The 13,242-nt window shown below is 34.9% G+C and overlaps 2 protein-coding genes across 2 annotated transcripts in view; one reads left to right on the forward strand and one right to left on the reverse strand.

Annotated features, from left to right (window-relative positions):
• The window catches only part of ANO3 (anoctamin 3), a 445,447-nt gene that overhangs the window by 367,598 nt on the left and 64,607 nt on the right, over positions 1–13,242 (forward strand). Inside the window, 1 exon segment of the mRNA XM_052652757.1 lies at positions 2,250–2,310. Within this exon segment, the coding sequence (XP_052508717.1) occupies positions 2,250–2,310 (61 nt within the window).
• Positions 3,543–8,858, reverse strand: MUC15 (mucin 15, cell surface associated). Its single transcript, XM_052652758.1, has 3 exons — positions 8,165–8,858; positions 6,078–6,227; positions 3,543–3,703 (listed from the first exon to the last, which is right to left on the reverse strand). Exons 1-3 carry the CDS (start codon positions 8,844–8,846, stop codon positions 3,543–3,545), a joined length of 993 nt encoding a protein of 330 aa, XP_052508718.1. The 5' UTR covers positions 8,847–8,858.

Consider the following 13,242-nt stretch of genomic DNA (forward strand, 5'->3'; position numbering starts at 1 on the left):
CACTGCAAATATACATTTGTAGATTGGACAAGACTTTTTACTTTTAGCGTTTTTGCTCTTTTTTTTTTTTTTGGCTCTGTTATGTTGCTTTGGGATTTTTCTTAAGATTTCAACTGGAGTTTTCTTTTATGGAGCAAGTGTTCTTTTCTTAATAGGCAGAAGGCCTCTCCCACCTTTATTCTCCTGCTCACTTTCTAAGCTTGAGCCATTCACACTGTGCTTGACTCTTCATTTTTTGTCTCCTCCGTTTTCATTTAGCAGCTCTTATATTAGGACACTTGTTGTTATTCAGTTGGTAAGTCATGTCTGACTCTTTGCAACCCCATGGACTATAGCCCTCCAGGCTCCTCTGTCCATGGATTTTCCAGGCAAGAATACTGGAGTGGGTTGCCATTTCTTCCTCCAGGGGATCGTCCCAACTCAGGGATCAAACTCGAGTCTCCTGCATTGTCAGGTGGGTTCTTTACTACTGAACCACAAAGGAAGCCCATATTAGCACCCTAAAAAGCCTTGTCATGGGAAGCTATTATATAAGCACAGGCTTCTAAGTGCTCTTCTTATCTCCAAAGTCTCCCCTCTCATAACACACACCTCACGTAATAGTTTAGTGGATGTAACATGATGACCTTACACTTTTACCTGCCTCCTCAGGGCAAGTTCTGAAGACTTCCCTAACTTCCATTCTAGCTTTATCTCTCACTACAAGTTTATAATCTCACATTACATCAGTATGACACGTATACTTTACCACGTCTAGTGGATGTATTTCTAAAAGTTGATATTTAAATTTACTTAGTTAAAAAATGCCTGAAAGATTTATAAACAAAAGTAACAAGAAAAAAATGAAAAGCTTTTTTAAGGAAAATATTACTCAAAAAATAATTTCTATGCAACACAATTGTTATTAAATATGGCTTTTTACATGTCACTTTTCTAAAAACAGGGCCGTTTCTGGAGCAGGGGAGCCATTATTTCTTGGTCACCTTTATGTTTCCATGTGTGAAGCCTCTGTTCTAACACTTTTAAGAGGCTTTTTCCTGCACTAAACTTGTTTATAAAGGACAGCGAACAGCTGTTCAGCTGCTTGGCAGCCGCAAGTGTCTCTGTGGAATATCTTTGGACATAAAAAAAGCTAAATACCCCCATTGGGTGGAATTTTTGAGCTCTGTGGAAGAATTTCTTTGTGGTCCTTTTCTCTACTGTACAGAATATATGCTGGTGATTATTGTAAAAAACTATTCTTCTTGCATTTTTCAAAAGCCCAAGCCTTAACATCAACAGTCTTAGAAGTTTAGAACCATCTAGAATATCTTGCACCTATCTACCAACTTCAAAAGTAATACTTTTCATTATCTTTTATATAATGAAAATTTCAATAATGCAATATTATAAGAAAATACCTAATTGCCCTCTACTCCTGTGAGAATAATGCACCTATTTTCTGTATGATTTCTATGGTATTTAAGATTTAAGTGACTGACAAAAAGATAATGCCTTGACTGTATTGGTTTAATCTCCCTTACTAAATTATAACTATAGTAAAGATACTATGCAAATGAAAAGAGAAAAAGGCAAATTGAATTTATACTTTATTAAAATCAAACAATTCTTACAACTCTGAAATGTATATTCAATAACATTGTGTAACTATACATTGTTCTTTATAAAACTTCAGGTCATGTCTGATTAAAAAACACTTGGACTATATATATACATATGTATACACAGTGATTGATGAAATTTCTTAATGACCCATGGCACGTTCGGAAGGACATCGGAGAGCAGGGCTAGCACTCTGATACCTCTCCCTTGGAAATACTGGATCGCTGATGGAATTCTGCATCCTGCAACTTCCCCAGCCCTGGAAGTTTTGCTAACAGGAAGTGCAGCTGTGTGTGCTTTCACTGGAAAGCTAACTTCTTAAAGCTCACTGCATAGCTTCCATTTGCGGTCCACAAAAACTTCCTCAGAGTGCTAGAACCCCTTCAAAGCAGAAATAAAAGTAGAGAAATAAAAGGAAAAGAGAAAGTAAGGCGGAAAATGCTGATTCCCCAACTTTCTCCATGAGAAAATCACATGAAACAGTTACGGGACCCATGAAAGGATTGTATATCTTATATTTACAAATGATAAAATAATGCGATTCCATTGACGAAAAAAAAATCAATAGTGCCTCAGTGTAAAAAAAGTAATCACTGGATTTTTACAACCAAAAATGTGGCTAATATTTTTGTTTGTTTTTCATTAAGGTGACATATCTGTTTGATAATGGAGGGACAGTCTTCTTTGCTATTTTTATGGCAATATGGGGTGAGTACGTTCTTCCATTGCTTAACTTCCTAGCCCTTGTTTTCTGAAGCTGTTGCTGTGTTTCTGCACACCCACACCCACACACAAACACACATACCATGTGTCAATTCAACAATAAAATCTCTTTTTTTCCTATGCCTTCTTCATACATTCACGGCTTCTTTGGGAATTTAACTCTTGATCTAATCTTCTAATCCCTAAAACCTCAACCTTCCTATACTGTAGAGCATATTTTTCCTACCAAAAGCAGCCAGTAATTAAAAACAAACTGAAGCATACTTGTGAAAGTGATGATCAGAAGATGTTTTGTTTGCTTAAGGCTTCCAGTCATCTGTTTTTTTAACCTCACATTTTATACACTTAGAGATACAGAATCTATTCCGTATATGATTGAGCAATAATGTCTAATACTAAATAAATCCTGTTCCTATCTAACATCTTAAAACTGTAAAAATTATGTTTAGGTATATGTATTGGCTGACTTTTTCATGAAGTTTTTCATTTAGTTTTTAAAGAACCCAATTAATTGAGATCTAAAGTAAATTACAGATTGGTATTTCCCACGATTTGAAAAGAAGTGATTACTTTCCTGGGTAGGGTCAACTTTCTGATTATGGTCTGTTGAATGCAAAGTTATCACCAACTTGGCAAATCAAGAACTTTACTAGGGACCTGCTGATACAGAAAAATAAAATGTACTAGAATACAAATCTTTCACTCCCATTGCCTTAATTTCCCAGGAACACAAACTCTGTGCCATACTCTTTCTAGTTTTAAGTCAAAATTGAAAAAAAAAAAAATCACCCTTCAAATTTTCCTTCAGGAAAATTCATTAAGACTACAAAGGGAGCAATGAAGAGTTAATCCATTGATTTTGAATTTGGGGTTCCTATTTTCACTGAAGGATTTTTTAATTAATCAGGCAGGGCAATCATGGTGAACTCTTTTAGTTTTACCTGATTCCATAGATACTTCCTAATAAGAAAGAAATAGGCCAAAATACTAATGAAGGTTTCTCAATGGATGAATCAGCATAGCCAAAGCTGGTAAGAAAGGAAACCTTTTGGATGATTTATCCTCTGTTTATGTTTTTGCTAGTAGCCTCATGCTTTTACAGTTCTCCTTGACACAGGCCACGTGACAGTGGCCTTGCTTCAGTGTTTGGAAGATGGATTTGAAAAAGCCAGGATATAGATGAACACTTGCCATCTGCAGCATTTCCCCCCTAAGTTTTACACTGAGGTGCGAAGCGGAGGTATGTCATCCATAGGAATGCCGTCATGCGCATTTTCTTCACCTGCTGAAGTAGATGAATCATTTGCACTTGGGTTGTAATAACTAGAGTTCCCAAAACTCACATCATAAGGTTCCGGTGCATTATCTAATCGCAGAACTAAAAAAGCAACAAAAAAAATTGTTTTATAGTGACAGTCTGGAACGCATACTCCCGCATCTGCTAGACCATAGGAATTGTTCTGGATGAGCAAATAGTTACATTTTTATGTGATATTTTCAGATACTGGTGTTGAATTTAAATAAGTAGTTATTTATCAAGCCACATTTTTCTTTCTAAAACGAAGAACAGTTTAACTTCCAAAATTTCACTGCTGGTGGTCCAAACATAAAGGAACTACGGGAGAGATCACAACAGAAGTCTAGCAATATTTGGTATAAGGAAGTATCAACATGTCTCATTGACTTTTGAATCTTGTGAATTCAGAACCATGTTGAAAAGTTCAGAATTTTTTTTTTTAATTCGGTCATGCTGTGCATTTGTGGGATCCTAGTTCCTGACCAGAGCTAGAACTTGGGCCCACAGTGATGAAAGCATAGAATCCTAACCACCAGGGAATTCCCAACATGTTCAGAATTTTTACTTCTGGTTTTAAGTGATTTTTAAAAAGTGAAGAGCTTTACTTTTAAAATCAGTGTCATTATTTTATTAAGTGTCTTAATATATTTACGGGTGAGCAATGGAGATGAAAAAAATTGTAAAAGCTTCTGTTTGCTTCTGATAGATTCAGGTTATCATACATTTAAGGTTTTGTAACTAATAACATGGTTAGTTTTCTTTTTTTCTTTCTACAAACAGCTAATTATTATTTCCTTAATGATCTTGAATTTATTTTTATAGAAAACTTGGAATGTTCTAGGCTTCTGAATACTAAAACAGTGACTATTTACTAGCTATATTAGTCATCTAATTATTCAGCTAGGTAGTCTCAGATCCTAACTAGTCCTTAAGCCTTCTGTTTACAAACTGGGCTCCCAGGAGCCTTATGGATTTGAAAGGCATGACACAGTTACCTTGAAAAAGTAAAACTGTTGTGATTGAATTATTCCATTATGCCTCAATCACAACATCTTAGATTGTGTAAAGTTGACAGACTGACCTTTTACATGTGATAACATTTAAAGAAAATATTATGAAGTTTAAAAAAAAAAGTTTGGAAGCCCCCAAAGCTTAAAATCCTATCCTTCAATTTGGAAAAGTTCTACTTTTTATTTTCTATGGATTGCTAGAAATCCATAAACAGATTTGAAAAGGCCAGGATGTAGATGAACAGAGTTCAGTTAAATTTACAACTAATGGGTTTGCTTTTGAAAATCAGCAAGAAATCAGTAGTGATCCAAACTTATAAAAAATCAATAAGATTTTATCAATAGGACTCAACAGGGGCATTTAACTATATTTTGAAGGTAGCAAGAGTCTATTGTGTACGCCAAAAACCAGATTTTTTTTTGGTCCTGAAATATTTTTTTTTAAAGAAATGAGTCAAGCTTTTGAAGTGATTTCACCCACTCCAGTGTTCTTGCCTGGAGAATCCCAGGGATGGGGGAGCCTGGTGGGCTGCCGTCTATGGGATCTCACAGAGTTGGACACGACTGAAGTGACTTAGCAGCAGCAGCATTTCTGTTCTAGTTAATACTGATCAAACTCAGTACTTTATTTTTAGCAGACACATTTCTCATCCATAGATGTGGTGCTTTTTTTTCCATCACATGATTGGGAAATTTCTGAATTAAGGTATATCTGACTTTATGTACCCAAATATACAGCTCTTCAGAAATTCTTTTTTAGAGCCTCATCAAGATAATTAATAGAGAGCTACTGTATATGTGTAAATTTGTTGTATATGTGTAAACTTTGGAAGAGCATCCAATTAGAATAAATCATTGTTCAAAATCCTGCTATTAAGAGATCCAACAACGATGGAGAATGGCTCCAGTTTTTTACTTACAAACTGGCAATTTTGTTCTTAATATCATACCATTGTTTTTCATTGGCTTCTCTGATGGTTCAGATGGTAAAGAAACTGTCTGTTATGCAGGAGACCTGGATTCGATTCTACCAGGGGGTTGGGAAGATACCCTGGAGAGGAAATGGCAGCCTATTCCAGTATTCTTGCCACACTCCTCCTGGACAGAGGAGTGTGTGGTGGGCTACATATAGTCTATAAGACTGCAAAGAGTCAGACACAACTGAGTGACTAACACTATTTATAATGCTATGTTTTAGGTTCTGGGATTACTTAAAACCAATTGTGATGTGATGAGCAACAGTTCCAAATGGTTTTAAAACTTCACTAACAGGCCCATAGTTATTTTGGTTATGTTCTTTGAGAAAGAGAGTAGATCAGAATAAATCTTTAGTTCATTTCTGTCATGTGACTCTCTAAATCCCATCCAGGTAATGCAGTGAACATTAGCACCTTCACTTAATTAAAACCAGTGTGTACAGGTGAAGTTCTGAAAGTCGTGTTTACCTGGTTCATTTCTGTCGTCATAAAGTCGCCGATGGGAAAATGAATCTGTTTTCCTTTTTCCACATAAAAGGTAGCCGACAAGACTAAGCAATGAAGCACCCAGAATAGCACCTAAAATGGCCCCAAATACTACTCCTGTATTTCTGTTCTCTAGAGGACAAAGAAAAAATAATTTACACATAAGAAGTAGAAAACAGTTATTCAAAGAATAGAAATACATGTGGACTTTGTAAGCAAAGTTTAACACTTTTTTTTTAAAGATAATGGGTATGTATATATAGTGGGTGTATGTGTGTTTTATAAAGTACTGAGTTTTGGATATATATCAGAAATATACACTTCCTGATAAAACTATACTTCAAAATTTGAATTATCTTGAAACATTCCTAAGCCTTAGTTTTGTAACTGTCTCATTATGTATTAACACTAATAGTACTGAAATGCCATGTGCATTCTCCATTAAGATCTAACTTCTTGAATTCTATATTGTTTTTAATCAACTCTGAATCACTGATGAACTTTAATGATGAGATAGGCTTTGAGTTTGTCTCTATTCAGAATTAAAAAGCAAATGGGAGTAAGTAGGTGATAGAAATGAATTCACCCCAATGAAAAGGCATTATGAGAAAAACAAATATATTCTGATATAGAATATTTTCAAATACAGGAAGTATACCAAACAAAACAGGATGTTTGCTGTGCTTTGTACATTTCAAACAAATGTATAGGTCTGAGTTTCAAGGAATCCAGAATTTCATTCTATCATCCCCTTTAACAAGCACCTTATTTGAAGGCTGTCATCAATAAATCACATAATACTCCCTGAATTCATGCTTAGTGCAATTTATTTTCAGCTTTAAAAAATAATTTCTCAAGAAGCTTATTAATTAGGTAGGCAAGAGTTCTTATAGGGTCTCTAATTCTATATCAGACTCCATTTATACACCAAGAAACATGTTGAAATTTTTTGACAACAGCAGCACATTTTTTTACTAAGCTGAAAGTGAGGCAAAGTTAACTAAATTTTCTTTTGATTAAAGAACAGTGGTAGGATTAAGTACTCAATATTCTCTCTCTCTCTCTCTCTCTCTATATATATATATATATATATATATATATATATATATATATAGTGTTAGAAAGGCAAAACAGAGCATAGTTTTATATGTACGAATGGAAGGATGTCTTAAAATTATGAAAATATGTGTACACATAATATATTGGTTGCAGTGCTATACTAATCTTGAATTTCAAATTTTAAAACTTTTCTTGTACACTGACAGCTTTCAAATAGGAATTTGTATATATAATTTGTTGTTTATATCACTAACATCTGTAGATAAGTTGTATGGAAATCAATTAGTTCATGGAGGGAAAAAAGAAATTTTTTTTTTTAATTCAGGAAACAAACCATAGTATATAATGAATCTTCATTACACATTAGAAATATTTTCTGCTTTATGTTTTAAAACTTGACTAATCCCCAGATGAAAACATAAATGTCCCTGTAATACAATTTCCTTGTGATAGTCACAGCTAAATTTTATTTTTATGGTATTCACTAGGTACCAAACTAAAAACCAAGAAGGGTATCCTGTTGAATTTACACTTTTAAAATATCAGTGTTCTAGTCTCCTGTGATTGCTGTATGGTTTCAGGTAATTACCAAATTTATTCATTCTATTCTCTTTTCAAATCCCACATACATATATTTTTAAACTTCCGTTGAGTTGTATTCCTAAAAGCCTGGGAAATTTCATATAGTCTTTCTGAGATGCAGTAATATTGCTACAGTATCTTAAAATTGTACCATTACATCAGTTTCAATTTCTTTTCAATTTAACCTATTTCTTATTTTGGCCCACTGTTTCATCACATTCCCATACAAAGTGACTAGTGTCTATTGACTTAAGTCCAAAAGTCCCTTCACCATTCACTATGAATATCATGGCTGCTGTTGTAAAATGAGAAACACTTGTACTATTGCAGCCTCCTTTTTCTTTTAGAGTGGTGCATTCCTTATGTGTAATAACTTATTTGGATATTCATTTTCACACAAAAGGAAAATTAAATCCATTTATACTTACCTTCTTGGGGGTCTGACGTATTTGGAAAGATTTTTGAATTATTGGTGAATTTCAGGGTGGGATGTAAAGTTGTTTCTTGATAGACGGTAAACCCCTCCACGCTCTCTCTGGTTGTGGTAGGCCATCCATCTGTTACCATGGGGGTCACAGATACGGTGTTTGGTCCTGAAGGGAGGTTGCTAACTGTAATGGAACTGTTGTCAGAAGCTTTCAAGGTATCATTGATGGAAGACCGGGTAAAGTTTTCTGAAGACACAGGAACTGTGGTATTGGGAGGGGCTGAAACTGGCAGAAGACTGTTATCTGCTATGGATGAGTTCCAAGGCAGTTTGGAAACAAAGCTGTGGATTGAGGGAGGTCTTGGGGAAAGTGTAGGCATGAGTCTCGGACTCCTGGAAGAGTTGTCTGTTGACAGATTACTGTAGAAACCTGTTTCATGTGTTTTATTTGATGGATCCTCAAAAGAGAAATTACTTGCCTTGGGATTGGAGGTTTCTCTATTTTCTTTATCTGAGGTTAAATTTGCTTTACTTTCTAAAGGAACAGATTGATTTTCCCTTGTTTTTAAGTCTTCGGCAGTGCTTTCTGTTGTGTTTGTTTTTTGACCTTCTTCCCCATGGCTTCCAAACAGTAGTAAACTAGACAAAATTGAAATCAACAGAATTTTGGCTGAAGTCAACATTGTAATCTTCTTTGGTATTAGTGTTAATATGGAGAATCTGAAAGAAAATAATAACCATTTGATTTATTAAATGAAGTATTGAGGTTTTTCTTTAATGTATCTACATTTCTAAAGTGATTTTTAAAAATATAGAGACATAGTACTGAGATGACAGTATCATACCCTTTATTCCAAAAGTTTGTTTTCTTTGGATTTTATTAAAACAAGAGTCACTAAGTGCTGTTTGACTGAGTTCTATTTTCTATATAATATTTCTTTCTTTATTCCTCTAGGGAAATGCCATATAGAAACTTTTTCAAGCTAGACATTGTCATTTTATTATTTCAAAGATCATTTAGTTTGGGACAAGTTGAAGTATACACACACACACACACACACACACACACATACACACACATAGTGTATATGGATGGCTAAGTAATTTTTTCTTTTAATACTGTAAATATAAGGCATGTAGAGCTTGATGATTTCTTTAACCTATTTAAGGAAACATTTTTTTATAAAGATGTAATTTGGAGTGTTTATTATAAAAATTATGTTATCAATTATACACTAAACATACCACTTTAAAGTGAGTCAGTCAGGAACTCCACTTGAAAGCATTTTATTAGGTCTTAATTTGAGTTACTTGAATTTGAGGTTAACATCCTTTTTTATTACATTATGTTTACTTCATGTTGCCCCTTTTCCTATTAATCCCAAGTTACAGAAAGTCAGGAAAACTCTTAGAATTGGAGATTCTTTCATTGTATTCTCTTATTGTATAAGTGAAGAATCTGATTGGGAGCATGTGTGGGAAAAGGTACCTTATTAGATCATGGCAGAGTTGGAGTTGGAAACCATGGCTCTGACCTCCAATCTGGGCACATCACATTGCCTCTTAAACGTGGAAGCGCCACAGTTCATAGATAGGAGGATATGGGGAAGAGGTTTTGAATTTACATTTATATTGCAAATCTGGCTTCTATATGAAAAACATATGAAAAAGAATCGTCATGTGAAGCAGTTGTTCTATCAAATTATAATAATCATACTAACTTCATAGTGTTCTGCAGACTAAATGAAATGATTTAGGTAGAAGTACTTTAAACCATATCTGGTCCAAAGTAAGCAGTTAGTTAATTTCCATTTCTTCTTATTAAAATATAACATTATTTCCATAAGTGTCTTAAAGTTTGTTATATCAACTCATTAGATCCACACAATGATCCCTGGAGACATAAAGGGTAGCTCACATTATCCTCGTTTTGCAGATGAAGAAACTGAGGGTGAGAGTGTCCAGTAATGAAAGCTAGTAAATGAAAAAAGCAGCAGTGAAAGCCAAGTTTGCTGACTCCAACCTAATTAGGTGTTAACATTTTAAGTATTTTTAATTTAAAAATAATTCTTAAAAAAAGTTAGACTATATTTGTATTTGTGGTTATTTTGTTTATTTATATTTCAGTCACTTTCTGTGATAATCGAGAAAATTCATTTAGATCCTAAAAATTTTTAACATAATTGGAAAACATATTATTAGTATGCACTTATTACATAAGACGGTTTGCATATTTTCTCATTTAATGCCTAACAAAAACAATCAAACAATAAGGAAGAGGTTATTAATCCTACTTTACAGATAGTTAAATGGGAATGAAAAATGTCAATAATGTATTCAAAACACATAGCTAGTAGTTGAAAGATAGGGTTAGGAGTCAGACCTTGGCATCAAAATCTCATAATCACTCACCTATATAATAGAAGCTACAAAAGAATATAGATTTGGTATCAGCTGGTTTTTAGAACTTTCCCCACAAGTGTTTACTTAGCACAGATTATAACAATAATAAAATAATCCAAATTTTATTTTAAACAGAGCTGTTGATAACCTCATATTTTTAATCACTGGTAAAGCAGTGACTTCTACCTGTGTGCTGTGCTTAGTCACTCGGTCATGTCCAACGCTTTACAACCCCATGGACCGTAGCCTCCGAGGCTCCTCTGTCCATGGAATTCTCCAGGCAAGAATACTGGAGTGGGGTTCCCTGCCCTCCTCCAAGGGTCTTCCCAACCGAGGGATTGAACCCAGGTCTCCCGCATTGCAGGTAGATTCTTTACCGTCTGAGCCACCTTCTTCATTTAGTACCTCTTAAACATACTAAAGTACATCTTTATCCTAATTTAAAAATTCCCAGCAGTTGTCTCCATGGTTTCTAAATAAACACTTTCACCTTGTAATTTACAGATTAACATTAACAAAATAGGAACAATTATCCCCAGGACCTGAAGTTCACCAATATTTAATTAAAATATTGCTTCACCTAGCGCATTTAAAATGCAATTCAATTTGGTTTAAAAATACTCAAATGGACCTTTTCAGAAACATCTCTCCTGTTAACTCTGTCAAGTTCATAGTAAAGTTTATAGCCTCTTTCACTGTCTCCTGCCACAGATCTGATTCATTTTGCATTGTATTTGGTCACCTATCTGGTTAGGCAGTTTGATTTGCCTTCCCTAAACTTAGGCTTTCTGATTATTTTGTCTTCCCAAAGAAGCGGTCACCAGAGGGGACCAAAAAACAAACCTTGGCCGTTCATCTAATTTTCTCATAATGTCACATAAGGATTGTTGCAAAGTGCTTTTGCTCCCTTCTCATAATGAGAATCCACATATCAAGAGTCAACAAAGTGAGTTTTGTTGTTCCTGTTTCACTTTGCCTGTAACATGGAACCACCAAGGGGATCACTCTACCTTTTACCCAGCTTTTGATTATAACTTGAAAACCTCAGGTATCAACACCCCTAATGAGCCAAGCAGTCTGTTATGCCTATAATTTATTTCCAGGGAAGCAGGAGAAAGTAAAGAGTGGGATAAGACAGTACATTGTGAATGCTATTTGCAACTTATTCAAAAATTAATACACTCGTGGGTAAGGCTTTTGTGAGTACTGATTTGTTCTGTTGTCCCAGAATGGTAACTGGGGACAGCTTTGCTTCTGCCCTCTGGCTTCTGAGAGAACCAGGTTGTACCTCCTACTCAGGTCCGTTCATCTTAAAGGGACAGAAGCAGCCAGGAATTGAAGCCATCAGCTTTTCAGAACACTGGTACTGGATTTTTGCTGGGGCAAGGACTAAGCAATTTTGGTTAAGTGTGACCCCATTTTCCCCTGGAGTAGGAAACAGCAACCTACTCCAATATTCTTTTCTGAAAAATTCCGTGGAAAGAGGAGCCTCTGTAATCCATGAGGTCGCAAAGAGTCAGACATGACTGAGCACAGACCCCATTCTGAATGGAACAATGCATATTACAAACAGGGAAGATTAACGTTAGTGGTACAGAAACTCGAGAGGACAATAAAAATCTATATTCTTTACAATTTCCTTTCAGCCTCCTTCCCTCTCTAGTTAATATATTTAAACTCTGTTGTCTATTTGCTGTGTAAAGTTATGCTAGATAATGGATTGTGTGCTCCTGTGTTCCAAGTTCATCAGTCAACCAGGTGCACAGAGGAGGCAGAGAGAATGTAGGGATGAAAGAAAGTGAATTTGGAGAGAGAGAGAGAGAGGGAAACAAACAAACAAACAGGAGAACCAGATAGCATCATTTCTCCTATTCTTTGCCCCATCTTGCCCTGAGGTAGAAATTCCTAAGAGGAATTTTCAGGATGTAGCCTAGGAACAGAGATAAGCTCATTATGAACCTGAAAAACTTCCAAAATTAGAATTATTATAAAGGGAATAGAGACACAGAGAGAGAGGAGGATTTCCATCCAATTTGTGATACGTTAAACAAAGACTCTAAATCTTTCTGAATATATTGAAATGTTTGTATTGCTTCTAAGGCTTAATAACTTTTAAAATATACTTTCAGATAGTGTGAGTTTCACTTTTTTTTTTTTTTTAATAGTTCCTCTATCCAAAGAAAATGAACGCTATTTTCTCTTGTCTCTGGTGTTGGCACTAAAAAGTGGTTTCACATTACTGCTTTTGAATAGAGGGTTTCAGGAGGTGGTGATAAGGGAAGAAAAAAAAGAAAACTTGTGGCCATTAAGGGAAGCAAAGCCACATTCAATGTTCATAAAATTGTTGCCCCTTAATTTTGTAAAGTTATTATTCTGCCCAGCCCTCCTGTTGTAATTGAGTCATACCTATTTCGCACTGAGCTTTAAAAATAAGGAAGTATCCTGGTTTGTGTCAAGTAATCAAGCCATGCAAGGGAAGAGGAATGCTAGTTATTCTAAACTAAACCAAAATCAGAAATTTTAAAGAAAACCATCACTTTAAGCTGCACTGAGAAGATGTATAAAAGCATGTTTCTGTAGTGAAACAACTAAAGAGTATATTCTGTTGCTTCTCTCTGTTGTTTGTGATCATTCTTATTGTAGATCTCAGGCTACCAATTAAGACAGATGAGTTTT

The sequence above is a fragment of the Budorcas taxicolor genome, chromosome 15 (genome assembly GCF_023091745.1).
Source record: "Budorcas taxicolor isolate Tak-1 chromosome 15, Takin1.1, whole genome shotgun sequence".
Classification (NCBI taxonomy): domain Eukaryota; kingdom Metazoa; phylum Chordata; class Mammalia; order Artiodactyla; family Bovidae; genus Budorcas; species Budorcas taxicolor.